Below are 14,172 nucleotides of genomic sequence, written 5' to 3'. Positions count from 1 at the left end.
CTGAGTTAGATACCCTCCTACTTTTGTTGAACTTACATTCCATATACTCCGATTTGCTTCTGCTTAGGCGAAAGCCATGTGTTTCTAGAGCTCGTCTCCAAGTTTCCAACCTCTCATTCAACTCCTCCCTCGACTCTCCAAGGAGGACTATGTCATCTGTAAAAAGCATGTATCTCGGCGCTATCTCTTGGGCTTGCCAAAAAATAAATGGAAGAAATTGAAAACGGAAAACTTATAAAAAATTAAGACGTACGATTGGTGTTTTTTTTTTTTCAATTTCAAAGAAAATTAAAAATAAGAATTAAAAAATAAATTTTGAAAATAAGTTCAAAGAAAATAACAAATCAACGTTTTTTTTAATCTTTTTTTAAGTAAAAATGTAATGACACCTAAAAATATCTTCTTCTTGATACATGTCTTATGAATCTTAAAAATTAGAAGAAGAAAATTATTTTTACAAAATGAAAACATAAAATAAACATTCAAATGAATCGTTACTTAAAAATTATTTTAAAAAATATAGTTTTAGACATTTGTTAGCTACTATCCTATCTAGCTGTCCAGTTAATAAGTCTTAACTATATTATTTTATCTTAATAGTTTAACTCTTCCAACTATTTTGTCTTCAAAACTAATTATAACAACATAAAATCAATAGACTAACAAATCTATATATCTTTATTATCTTCTTATAAGTTATAACTTAAAATCTGCGGTCCTAAAGTGTCAACTTCACACAAAAAATAAACTAAAACCCGAAATTCAACACTATTTTTTATTGTCTTTTACATAGTTAAAACAATCTAACGTAACAAACTTATCTACCCTATCGTATTCCAAATATTTTTTTTAGCAAGTTAAAATGGGGTGAGACAAATGGATGGACTGATAAAATAATATGAGAGTGCATTTAAATTTTAAAGGGGATTACATCAATAAAATATTTTCCCTTCAACACTCATTAGCATTTGTCTTATAAGAATAGTTTGCCTTGGAACAAAACTTACATAGAGCTTCATAGATATTGTTTGTACTATTCTTTAATTAGAATTTCAGTAATATCCAAAATAAAAAAAACTGTATCAATGATTAAGTATATTACTAAAGTGAAACTCTTATTCTAATTAAAAAAACAACACACAAAAAATACCTTTAAAATTGTATGTAATTTTTCTTCTTCTGCCCTATCCTTGACATGAAAATAAAAAAATTAAAAAAAAGAATAATTTATCTTTAACTCTCAATATGCCCAACGACCTCGGTGGACATTAATGAGGGTGGATTCATAAGCCACTGGAGCCTACTGACAAGGGAAGAAAATGCAGCTTAAACCATTGAAATCATCAGCAACACCTAGCATCTCCATTCCTTATTAATTGTCCTTCTCTGGGCTTCACTGCTATAAAACACTTTTTTTTCTCGTTTCCCTTTGGCTCACACAACATAAACTCCTACCAAGGTTCTCTCGTTCACTCCTCTCTCTCTCATCGTACGTGCATCCATCTCTCAACACCAAATTACTACTTGCTTCTCTTATTACTCTCCCCAATATTGCCTCTTGTACTTTTTATGCTGATTGCCCTTGAACCCTTCAAGTTTCGACACACATTGTTCACTCTCACAATATTTGCATGCAACAGATCTCAATTATTCACCAATCAAAACCACTTGCACATTTTTTAGTTGAACACAATAATTTCATCTATCACTCCCGTTTTAGCCCCCACTTGAATACTACACAGCTAGGGTTTACTTTCCTCATTTAAGCTGCAATGGATCCAATTGAATTTGCGTGGTGATGGTAATAGCAGCCTCTAGCTCCTCCGGTGAGGGAAGGTGCAAGCAATAAAGGTTTAATTTTTTGTTTTGGGAGTTGGGCCCAGCACTCACATGGACGCAGCAACGGCTTTAATGATCCTATCAGCAATAGCGGCCTATTTAATATGGTTCACCTTGGTCACTCGCTCCCTCAAAGGTCCACGTGTCTGGCCCCTATTGGGCAGCCTCCCTGGCCTCATCCAACACGCCAACCGCATGCACGACTGGATCGCTGACAACCTCCGCGCGTGCGGCGGCACGTACCAGACCTGCATCTGCGCCCTCCCCTTCCTCGCCCGAAAACAGTGCCTGGTGACTGTCACGTGCGACCCCAAAAACCTCGAGCACATCCTCAAGCTTCGCTTCGACAACTACCCAAAAGGCCCCACGTGGCAGTCCGCCTTCCACGATTTGCTCGGCGAAGGCATCTTCAACTCCGACGGCGACACGTGGCTCTTCCAGCGTAAGACTGCCGCACTGGAATTCACCACTCGCACCCTGCGCCAAGCCATGGCGCGCTGGGTGAACCGAGCCATAAAGCACAGGTTCTGCCCCATCCTAGCCACGGCTCAGAAAGAAAACCAATCAGTGGATCTTCAAGACCTCTTGCTTCGGCTCACTTTTGACAACATATGCGGCTTGGCTTTCGGCCAAGACCCGCAAACCCTAGCCGCGGGGCTTCCAGATAACGCTTTCGCTCTCTCCTTCGACCGAGCCACTGAAGCCACTCTACAACGCTTTATTCTGCCGGAGATCTTGTGGAAGCTGAAGCGATGGCTCAGGCTCGGAATGGAAGTGAGCCTGAGCCGGAGCCTCAAACACATCGACCAGTACCTCTCCCACATCATCAAGAACCGCAAGCTGGAGCTGCTGAATGGTAATGGGTCCCACCACCACGACGACCTCTTGTCCCGCTTCATGAGGAAGAAAGAATCCTACTCGGAGGAGTTCCTCCAACACGTGGCACTCAACTTCATCCTCGCTGGGCGCGACACGTCATCGGTCGCGCTCAGCTGGTTCTTCTGGCTCTGCGTCAAGAACCCGCGCGTGGAGGAAAACATCCTAAACGAACTCTGTACTGTTCTTCTGTCCACGCGTGGAGATAACATCTCCACGTGGCTGAACGAGCCTCTTGTGTTCGATGAGGTAGACCGTTTGGTCTACCTCAAGGCAGCATTGTCTGAGACACTGCGGCTTTATCCCTCCGTGCCGGAGGACTCCAAACATGTTGTGAAGGATGATGTTTTGCCTAATGGAACCTTCGTTCCGGCAGGTTCCGCGGTGACCTATTCAATTTACTCTGTTGGGAGGATGAAGTTCATTTGGGGAGAGGACTGCCTCGAGTTCAAGCCTGAGCGGTGGCTCTCTCCTGAAGGGGACAAAATTCAGGTGCAAGACTCTTACAAGTTTGTTTCGTTCAATGCGGGACCTAGGCTTTGTTTGGGGAAGGACTTGGCTTACTTGCAGATGAAGTCAATCGCCGCCGCGGTGCTCCTGCGCCACCGCCTCGCTGTCGCGCCGGGCCACCGCGTCGAACAGAAGATGTCACTCACACTGTTCATGAAGTACGGTCTCAAGGTGAATGTGTACCCAAGGGATCTCAAACCCGTGCTGGAAAAATTAACCACCATCAAGAGTGTTACTGTTGGTCAAAAGTGATTTTGATTTGGTTAATTAAAACAGATAGATACATCATCGGTTTAAATAAAGAAATAATTATAAGAATTTTATATATTACTTAATATAGAATGATGGTGTATCATTTCACTTGTGTTAGTTTAATTTACGCTGGCTGTATAGATGAAATTTCCCTTTACTCACAAGTTTCTCATTTGATGATGAATACTATATATGTTTTGCATGTAAACATTTTGATGATTAAAAAGTAATGCTGCTGCAGTTCTGAAAGCTATATTTGTGCTGTAATTTATCATGGTGGGTGCCTTCACGAACGGGAACTATTTGGTGACACTGATGTAGATGTAGTTTTGTTATTTTAGGACTCTGGCATACTTGCACAGTTAAAGCCCTAGCTTGTGGTCTCTGTCACTATAATGTAATACAGGTCACTGAGATCACATTCGTAACTGCCACATTTCCAGATTTGGGATATTTGGATTTCCAGCAATAAAAAATGACTAAGTCATACGGTTGCACGTGAGTTGTACACTTAGATTTGGTAGAAGGTATAGAAACACGGATTACTTTAGTTGCATTTAATTAAAACTTTCTTATATAGTTTTTGTTTCTTTCGCACAAAGAAGGCTATTTATCCAATCGGATTTATTCGAGAATTATTTACATTAATGTAGATTGATTCAGTTAATTCGTTTTTCCACTTCATATTTGAATCAAATATTGTAATATTCTTAGATTTGTGTTTATACTGTAACTTTTAATTTATTGTAACCTAATAATGAACCAAACCAACTAAATCTTAATAGATTGGTTTGCTTCATATATTGGCTAAAAACCTAAACCTAATCAACTCAATTAAATACGAATTTTTCTTTTTCTATTTTACCTCTTAATTAACTTGAACTAATCCAAATCATGAACAATCCTACCCAAAATTTGTTAGCTTTTCCAATTTCATTTTCTTATATTAGTTATGTATATAAATTCATGTAATATATAACTTCTTACGCGATTGGTGAAAATAAAATTAGATCCTGTGGTTTGAGTGCCAATTTATATATTTTCTACATCCTTATTTATAAAACATAATTAATAAAAAAATGTATTTCTTACCGTAAGACTTTGTCTCATCTCTCTTGTGTATTAATTATTTTTTTAACAAAAATATCCTAAATTATCCTGTTCTCTCCCCCATGAGGATTTAAAAAATGAATAAGTTCTCAATAAATTAAAGTCAAGGATAAATTTTAAAAATATTAAAATTGTTGATAAATTTAATATTAATAATTAAATTAATTAACTTTTTAATGAGTAAAAGTTAATCAACTATATCTTATAACTAGGATCGAAAGCAGTATATATCATCATCAGTAAGAAACATTAGAGTGGACACAGTCAAGTTAGGTTGGATTTAAGAGATTTTTAGATTTAAACTGATAAATATTAATATGTTTAGTTTGGTTAAGGTTTTGTATTTTTATTTTTATTTTTAAAAAGGAAAACCAAATTAACTCGATCACATTTGAACTCTGTGTCAGGTCTGGCTAGCAATTATATCTATTAATGAAATAGTAGGAAAAAAAAATAGCATGTTTGGGCCATTTTTAGGTTCTTGTGTCAAGATTCAATACTCAAATCGATTTTTTTAATTATCATGTTATTAGTATAAAATATTTATTAGTTTTTTCAATGATTAATTTTTAGGTTCCTGGTATCAAGATTCAATACTCAAATTGATATTATTAAGTTTTCCATTTTAAAATTCAAATTAAACTATTTTTACAAACTAACCTGCCCTTTCAATTTAGCATATCCACCCCTGGAAAACATGTTTTTATCTAACAATTATCATTCTGTCTCATACACCAAATATGTAAAAAATTATACGTAATTATGATGAGTTTTTACAATAATTTATATAACTTATTTTTTTTCCTATCATGTTACTTATTTTATATCACATTTATCTAAAAACAAAATTAGTTAAGAATACGTGATTCTTAAGCAAATTTCTACATTTTTTATTTTTGAATATTTAATACAATTATAAACTTGAACTCAAAGTTATGGGCTAATTAAATAAAAATAACTGCATATCAATTTACCTATGCATTAATAGATTGTGATAGATAATTGTTGATTGTATATAACACTATTAAAAAAAGAATTTAACATCGATTAGAAAGATATTTAACATCAATTTTAAATCGAGCAATATTGAAAGTAAACACTTTTAACATCTATTTTTAAACTGATGTTAAAAACAAAATTTGATATTGATTGTAGAAGAAATCGATGTTAAAAATTCTTTAATATGTGTATTTCAATTAGATTTTAACATCGTGTAGACAATAGTTTTATAATATCCGTTTTTAATGGAATCAATAGTGTCAGAAATCAACTTTCTAAAATGAAAAAAAAGAAGATAAAAGATTAAATAAATATTTTTAAAAATAAAGAAATAAAATAAACTAAATTATCAAATTAAACTTTTTAAAAAATAAAGATGTAAACCGAAAAAAAAAAAGATGATTTAGCCTTATTTAGTTATACCTAGTCTGTTAGCGGCATATATAGCAGCTTCCTTTATTCCACCAAATAAGAATTTAATTTTACATATAATTAATTTATTACATCCGGTTGACAAGGAACTTTTCTATCCGTTAATATTAGCCAAAGAATTTGATGGTTGACATTCATGCACCCAGAACTTGATGGTTATCCTTGATGGCAACATGTCACTTGAAAACAACGGCATTTATTATATTCATATATAGATTTAAATAAATAATAATAATTTGAAAACATAAAAGGATTCATATTATATATGTAATTAATAAATATACACAGTAATCCCGTGCAATACGCAAATTGCATAACTAGTTCTACATATTATATACCATGCAAGTCATTTTCATGGCAAAGAAATTTAGTAACCCCAAATTGAGGTCATGTGCCCTCAATCTACAAAATTAATCAAACACAGAGTGTCGCACTCTAGATAGTCATTAACATCTTGACAAGTTTAATTTATCTTCTTGTAACACATGCAATGCAATAATTGTAACAGAAGATATTGTGTTTGTTGTAGTCTTGTAGAAATGAGCAGTCAAAAGTCTAAACTAAACCCCCCTCGACCAATATAATGCAGAATTATCGTACATGTATGTAAGGGGCCAAAATCTCGAATTTAATAATGGCCAAGTTTTTGTTTAAGCTATTAAATTGCATGTTTGGCTTATACAAAAAAAAAAAAAAAAAACCCACACAGATGCATGGCAGCATGACAGCATACAACTTCACCGTATGTGTTGGATCTAGTGAAAGCATTCAGTCTCTAGTGAATTAAGGTTCAAATTTCTATTTAAAAAATTGTCCACACATATTTAGTACTATGTTAATAAGATTTATCTCTAAGAAAAAATGCATGTGGGAAACTAAAAAAAATAACCCCTTATAGAAGTCTTCTTTTCGGACAACGGGGAGGTGCTCTCAATCTAAATACTTTCATCACAGTTTCATCATCCATGTGAGCAATATCATATCTTTTTTGTGAACTTTCAAAAGGAAAATTATAAGTTGTTCCACAACAACAAGTTTTTAAAACTAAAAAAAAACTACAAACTAAAAGTTGATTTCAGTTTTTAAAAACTTGAAACTAAAAATACCCCAAACAGGGCCTAAAATGTTTCTTTCTAGAGTTTATTTCTCTAACATTTGAAATTATTCATTTTTATCTTAATAAAATGTGTGAATTTTAATTTTAGTTACTATAAAATTGACTCTTTATTTTTCATATTTTATTTCTTTAACATGTTTTCTGTTTTTATTTTCAAATAAAATAAAAAATAAGAGTGAAAATATATTTATTTAAAATTTAAGAAATATTTTCTGAAAATATTTTAAAAAGTAGACCCAAACTCAAAATAACAAATCAACATTTTCAGTTTTTTTATAAAAAAGTGAAAACATTATAGGATCTTAAAGTACTTTCTTCTCCATAAGTATTTTTATAAATCTTAAAAATTTAAAAATAAAAATTATTTTCAGAAAATAAAAATAAAAAATAAACACAAAGACCGAGCGCAATCTAACATTCATTCTACACAAATAAATAATATTTATTTTAGAGCTCCAAATATTTCATATCTGGAATAATTTGATGCAGATAAGCGGGTCATGTCTATTTTCTTTCAAAGGAATTCCTTACTGGATGGCACCTGAGGTCAGGAATAGCAATTACATTCAACATTTTTGTTGCTGATGCTTTGCGTGTAGTATATTCTTATCTGTGTCAATGCCTCAATTACACGTAAAAAATTCAAATGGTTCTAATCTTGCGGTTGATATATGGTGTCTAGGATGCACTGTTTTGGAGATGGCGACAACAAAACCTCCTTGGAGCCAATATCAAGGGGTGAGTTTGTAGACAGACTAAAAGCATCTTGAACATTGTTGTATGTACATTTGAAATTTTCTGACACAAATATATGAATCTTAGTTGGAAACTTAGAGCACATGTTTGTCTAGAAACATTGATTGCTTAACTTGTTTCTGCTGTTTTACACTACATGTTTCAAGGTTGCTGCTTTGTTTAAGATTGGGAATAGCAAGGAGCTTCCTAAATTCCAGATGGAAAAGATTTTGTCAGGCTTTGTTTGCAAAGGAATCCTCTAAATCGTCCCTCAGCTTCTCAACTTCTAGAGCATCCATTTGTTAAAAATGCTATGCTGGAAAGATCCATTTTAGCTGCCGTTCCTTCAGAAGATCCAACTGCCATAATAAATGCAGTGAGATCTCTGGTATGTCTTTCGTACAATCATTCTCTGCACAGCTGCATTATTTTTCTGAGGTTGTGCATATCTATGTTGTCTACGAGTGCTCACTATTCATCACTTTGAATTTCTTTTAGGCTATTGGACCTGCAAAACATAATTTATGCTTAGACTCAGAAGTGGCTGGGATCTATCCACACAGAAGCTTGAGAACTGGTTCTGGATCAAGGTTTCTCTCAAACTCAAATGCACACACTTAAGCATGAGAAAGATTGCAATGATAAAATACAATGGTCTACTTGCGCATATGAATATTTGTAGTGCTGACATGTACATATGAATATTTAAAAGCTATTTTTAATTGGCTGCGGAGAAAAATTGGTCAAATTGTCCTATGCTATTTTTAATTTTTTTTTTTAATTCAACATACTTTGATATCAAAGGGAAGCTATTAACTTTTTTTTGTGCCCTTTGTTTCCAGCAATGCTCATACACCAAGGAACATCTCTTGTCCCGTTTCTCCCTCTTAGCCTTATAAATCATTGCATACAAGTGGAAGGATGTCTCCTTCTCCAATACCCAGCCCTCATACTGCATCTGGCCAATCTTCGCCACTAACCAGTGGTGGTGGTGCTATTCCATTTCATCAAAGCAACAGATATTCTCACATGAAGTTTTGGGTATGATCCAAAAGTCTCAGGGATTTGGAAGAAACTTGCAAACTACACATGCTTGCCGGGGTGTAGTTTCATCTGATAATGATGCTCTTCCAAACCATTCTAGGAGGGCTGTCCAGGGAGACCCGATAGAATTTCGTGATGAGAAGTCATATTTGGCTGATTGTGTATCACGACAGCTGTTGAGGGATCATGTACGCCTAAATGCATGCCTGGATAATAAGCTCCATGCCCCAAATCCTGATTGCATTAATGGCTTATGATCTGCATGCCTGTGATCAGATGGTAACACGTGGCATTGAAGATTTGAAGGTTAGCGTTTTCGGAAAGTGTAAATTTACATAATCATGGAATATGGCTACATTCGAGTACTAACCATAATGTCATTTTTGTTTGGAGTTTCAGAAGCTGTTCTGAAGTCTGCGTTTTCTTTGGAGACGCAACATTCAGTCCCAGCCATGCGTAAAACATTTTAGCCCTTTAAGGAAATGTGTGTACATTATAAATTTTATTGCTGTCATTTCGTGGTTTATCGTCATCCTAGCTGAAAATGGGGGTGGTGCCACAGCCTATAGAAATTAGAAACAAATGTCTATTGTAAATATTGCAGAAACCCAGTTATAGTTGATTTAATCAAGGGGGTTGTTCAACTCTTTTCATGTTATATATACTCTCTGGATTTGTCAGCATCTCCGGGCTTAACTGCTGAAAATGTTGCAGCAACTTGGAAGAAGCAGCATAATTTTGGATCAATCAAAATTTTATAATTAAATCACCCCATGCTTTTATTTTCAAAACAATTCAATTTTGTATACTCAGATTAATGTGTCTACTTTTTTTTTAATTCATTGGAAATGCGGCTACTTGTTTAAATGCTTGTGAACTTTATAGTGTTTAATCCAAGAGAAGTAAAAGGAAAATAATTATTTAGATTTATTTCGTTTGAATAAAAGATTTAGGAGAATACTTGTTTAAATACTTGTTTAAATGCTTGCGAACTTTGATAAGGTTTTGGAGAAATTGGAGAGGAAGAAAAGTAGTTTATAATTTAAGTAAAATATGATTTTTTCTTCAAAATATTTAAAATGTTAGTTTCAACTCTCATAAAAGTTTAATAAATTTTGAATCTTTGACGAAGAACTATCCATGCTTTCTTTTCTCTCGCCAACCAAACCTTATATTTTGAAATTAATTCAAGATGATAAGATACATGGACGTTTCCGTGGGCATTATGCACTTGTTACACAACAATCACTAAGAGGAAGGGCCAAGCAGAAGGTAACACTTCTCTTTTTCTCCTTTTAAGGGGTATTTGGTTTAAAGAAATAAATGAGAGACACAATTAAATTGAGTTGATTTAGGAATAAATGTTGTGAGATGGGTGTTTATTAGGAATTAATTACAACTGTAATTTTTTTTAAAAATATGGATCCCACTGGATAAAACTTTCACCCAAAATTGAAATGAGGTGAAAATAGAAAGAGAAGAGACTGCAAATGTTGTCGGAGAGAAGAGTGACGGGAGAGAGGAGATAGGAAACTGAGTTTCTCACATTCTGACGGATGCCTAACTGATTATGAAAAATATATAATCAATTATCCTTCCTTGTTTATTTTTTTTCCTTCTTTTTTACCTATCAAATTACTTTGATTCAAATATTTCATCTTTTTTACATTGATCTTTATCAAATCATTTTGATCTCTATCAAATCATTTTACTTTACATTCTTTCATTTCTTTTTATTCTTCACACTTTCATTCCTTCTGATCCTTCTTTACCAAACACACTCTTAATCAAACACACAGTCAAATTTGCCGAGTGGATAGTATTCACAAGTAAAAAAGTATGGCCGCAATGTGGTAATAATATGTAGCGATTACATTAATACAATTCTTCCGTAATGATTTCGATATCAATGCAGAAGGGACTTATGGAGTCAAGTTTGAAACTAATTATGTATACTGCTTGATTTTCAACAATAACGGTACCAAAACAATACTGTAATGGATAGTAGTCTGAGCTGTAATAATTAATAAAAACCTTCAAGTTGTAAGCTTACACCACTATAAATTTCTAATTCGCTGAAACTTGTTTTCCAATACAATAATGTTGGCATTTATGAAGCTTCCTCTAGTCAAACCTTTAAGCTACTTTGGATTAGTCAGGCTTAAGCTGAATTCCCATAGTTTTTTTGCCAGCTCTGAATCTTTAGCCAGAGAGGCCGGGTTTCCCTTATTGCTATCCATAAAGTATTCACCAGATATTCCCTTGACTTGTGGATGCAATGCCACATAACATTGAGTTGCAGCTCCCTACAAACATGCCCCAACAATTCAATTACTACTAAAAATCTGGTGTAACATTTAGATTAGCAACAGTAGAAGGCATGCAACCCTCACGTTGCTTTAATATATTTTTGTATGTACAAAATACCTGTTGCACATTTTTAAGGAAGTACTTGCCCACCATGTTAGCAAGGGCTGCACAAACCAAGTAGTAGATACATGAATGTAAATTCAAAAGATTATGCAACCAATTGTGTATAAGAATTACCAGCTAGTACATCAGTTTTGCTTCTCTTTGTCTTTTTACAAGATATACATAGCATGGTAAGCCTATTGATATGCATTATGTAGATCAGTCAATGTTACCTATGCCTAACCTCTATTGAACCGGTCATCAAACCTTATTTCCAAAAGCAAGGATACTTCAATAAACACACTTGCAGTCTAATTAAATGGTATAGATACTCACCATTAATATAATCATGGTATCGCAGAATATTTGTAATAATTGATCCAGGATGAAGGGAGTTGACAGTGATTTCCACTCCTTCTTCCTGTCAAACAAAGGAATATGCAACGATTCTACATCAAACTTGACCAACAAGTTGTTCACCATTATAAAGTGGAATCAATGAAATTCCATAAATTAGAGATGATTTTTCATGAATATAATACCTTCAAGCGCCTTGCAAGCTCATTTGCATGTAAGATATTAGCAAGCTTTGATTGTCCATAAGCAAAATAACTGCTATACCTGTATAAAACTCAGATAGAGAAGGAAATTATGCAATTTTGGGGACTCAAAACATTGGACATGAATAATATACATTTATTATGAATTTTTATAGCAAGAGCTTAGTAGAAAATAGCCAAATAGGGAAAAGGTTTATCATTGATTTATCATTCCAACCAGACCATTACCCTGATTCATCATTGATCTTATCAAATTGAATCCCTTCACGATAAGCAAATCTGTGTGCCTCTGATGATAGAATAACTATTCTTCCTTCCTGGTTGCATACCCCTACTGTTTTTTTCATAGTTTCTAATAAAAGGTTTGTCAAGAGAAAATGGCCTGCAAAAATAGTATTAAATTATTAATCTTCAAAGTAATTTTGTATATTATTAGAGAATAACAACTTTCAGTTATACATCATTTAGAAAGACATGTTGCAGAAATGAGGTCAGAGAAATCTAACATTTATGTGAGGTAAACATGCAATATAATACCTAAATGATTGGTTGCGAACTGCAATTCAATATTGTCTTGGGAAAGTGTGAATGGAGTCGCCATCACCCCTGCATTGTTACTTCAAAGGAAAGAAAGAGTATTATTTCTTTCAACTTTCAAAAAAAGAAAAGGAATATTATTTGTTTCAACTTCAAATGAGGAATCTGCAATCAACACATTAAAACAGACAGGAGTTTCTTTCCATGCAATATGCCAACTAGAGTTCAGAGTGAAAGGGAACAAGGGAATAATCTTACAGGTATAGTTTATCAAACCCAGTCAAAAAAGAAAGTAGTAAAAGTTGGCAACAACCACCTTTCCAGAAAGATATGACATCAGCCAGTCATATTCAACCACTTGGAGACACAGAGACAAAAAATATCACCTAAGATATCTAAAACAGATAGAGTTAAAAGTTCTTACATTAGGATATTGAGTGGAAGACCAGAAGAATTAAAATCTGCTGCAAATTTCCTTACCGATGCCATAGAGCTTAGATCTAACTCCATGACATCAATTTTAGCCGAGGGGATTTCCTTAAGTATTGTTTCTTTGACATTCTTACCACTGTCCAGACTCCTTACTGCCATAACAACATGGACACCGCGCAATGCAAGAACCCGGGTGGTCTCCAGACCAAGGCCACTTGTTGCTCCTAAAAATGGACTAAATAAGTACTGAATCATGGTATAGTTGAAACCAGTACAAAATTCAAACTCCCATCTGAATTATAACAGGTTACATGGGATCTGATTTGTTCAATAATTCAACAAAACTCATGTCATCATTGAATAAGCCATAAGTGATGCATCATCATTAAACTATAAAACAACATAAGGAAAATAACTTCTGTCATCTTTCATTTCATCCCACATAAGTGTTCCAAGTAGACTATGGCATCCTCGGACACACGCCCTTTAAAGATTTAAACTTGCTTCAAGTGGTAAAGCTTTTTATGCAAACACACACAACCCAATTTTCTCAGCACCCAAAAACACATGATAGGATTTTTTTATATTTTTTTCAGAAAATAAAAGAAAAGGGAAGAAAGACCTGTGACGATGGCGGTGAGGGCGGTTCCATCAATCCCTTGAGTGACTTGTTCGGCTGTGGAAGAGGCTGAGAACCCTGATGCCCCTTTCCAACCAAGAAACCACATTTTTACTTTTGCACACCAAACAAGTCAAAACACTAATTAATCAGGGTAAGTTTGTGACAAATACTGTTTCAGATAATATATTTAAATTTGTATTAATACTTTATGGACTCGTTGAATTGCGGACTATCCATATTATCACATTTTTAAGGAAAAAAACTAAACCTACACCCCATTTAAGGAAAATACCTTTATTTTGTTATGTGTTTTTCTATTGTTTTTTTTTTCTTTATTTTTCTTTTACAATCATATAAAAAAAATACTAATTATTCATAGCTTTTTACCCTTTTCTTTCTTGTTTCTACTTAATCAAATAATTGCTTGTTAAATTTTAACTAACTCGAATAAAATAATCTCGTCTTATAAAGGATATATGTGATCTCATACCAAAAAGTTAAAATATACTAGTGCAATTTTTTATGTGAAATTAGTGTATATTCGAGTGATAAGTTTATAAAATTGATTTTCAATAATTAAATTATAAAAATATATGTAGTTTAACATCTATGAAAAGTAATTTTGACATAATTATATTGTTTAAAATAAAATAATTTTGTATGAACAATACCAAAGTAAATTAATTTCAAGGACC

General features: G+C 33.7%; 2 protein-coding genes and 1 long non-coding RNA gene across 4 annotated transcripts; 2 read left to right on the top strand and 1 right to left on the bottom strand.

The window, feature by feature from the left end:
• Window positions 1-1,152: 1,152 nt before the first annotated feature.
• LOC121174913 (cytochrome P450 86A22) lies at window positions 1,153-3,726 on the top strand. The gene has a single exon (XM_041015658.1). The coding sequence runs from the start codon at window positions 1,891-1,893 to the stop codon at window positions 3,475-3,477; it is 1,587 nt and encodes a 528-aa protein (XP_040871592.1). The 5' UTR covers window positions 1,153-1,890; the 3' UTR covers window positions 3,478-3,726.
• Window positions 3,727-7,640: 3,914 nt separating this feature from the next.
• On the top strand, window positions 7,641-9,822 carry LOC121174916 (uncharacterized). Of its 2 annotated transcripts, XR_005891614.1 has the most exons (5): window positions 7,641-7,873; window positions 8,038-8,258; window positions 8,369-8,460; window positions 8,713-9,220; window positions 9,314-9,822. It is a non-coding gene; the product is annotated as an uncharacterized lncRNA (long non-coding RNA). The 2 variants fall into 2 exon arrangements; XR_005891613.1 differs by lacking the exon at window positions 7,641-7,873 and having other exon boundaries at window positions 7,909-8,258.
• Window positions 9,823-10,912: 1,090 nt separating this feature from the next.
• LOC100793781 (short-chain dehydrogenase TIC 32, chloroplastic) lies at window positions 10,913-13,643 on the bottom strand. The gene is made up of 8 exons (XM_003525344.5): window positions 13,478-13,643; window positions 12,848-13,079; window positions 12,424-12,503; window positions 12,115-12,268; window positions 11,869-11,947; window positions 11,663-11,747; window positions 11,342-11,388; window positions 10,913-11,220 (listed from the first exon to the last, which is right to left on the bottom strand). Exons 1-8 carry the CDS (start codon window positions 13,581-13,583, stop codon window positions 11,056-11,058), a joined length of 948 nt encoding a protein of 315 aa, XP_003525392.1. The 5' UTR covers window positions 13,584-13,643; the 3' UTR covers window positions 10,913-11,055.
• Window positions 13,644-14,172: the final 529 nt, after the last annotated feature.

This window comes from Glycine max, chromosome 5, assembly GCF_000004515.6.
Source record: "Glycine max cultivar Williams 82 chromosome 5, Glycine_max_v4.0, whole genome shotgun sequence".
Lineage (NCBI taxonomy): Eukaryota > Viridiplantae > Streptophyta > Magnoliopsida > Fabales > Fabaceae > Glycine > Glycine max.
The sequence above is the reverse complement of the archived record's forward strand: the minus strand, read 5'-3'. Positions and strand labels throughout refer to the sequence as shown.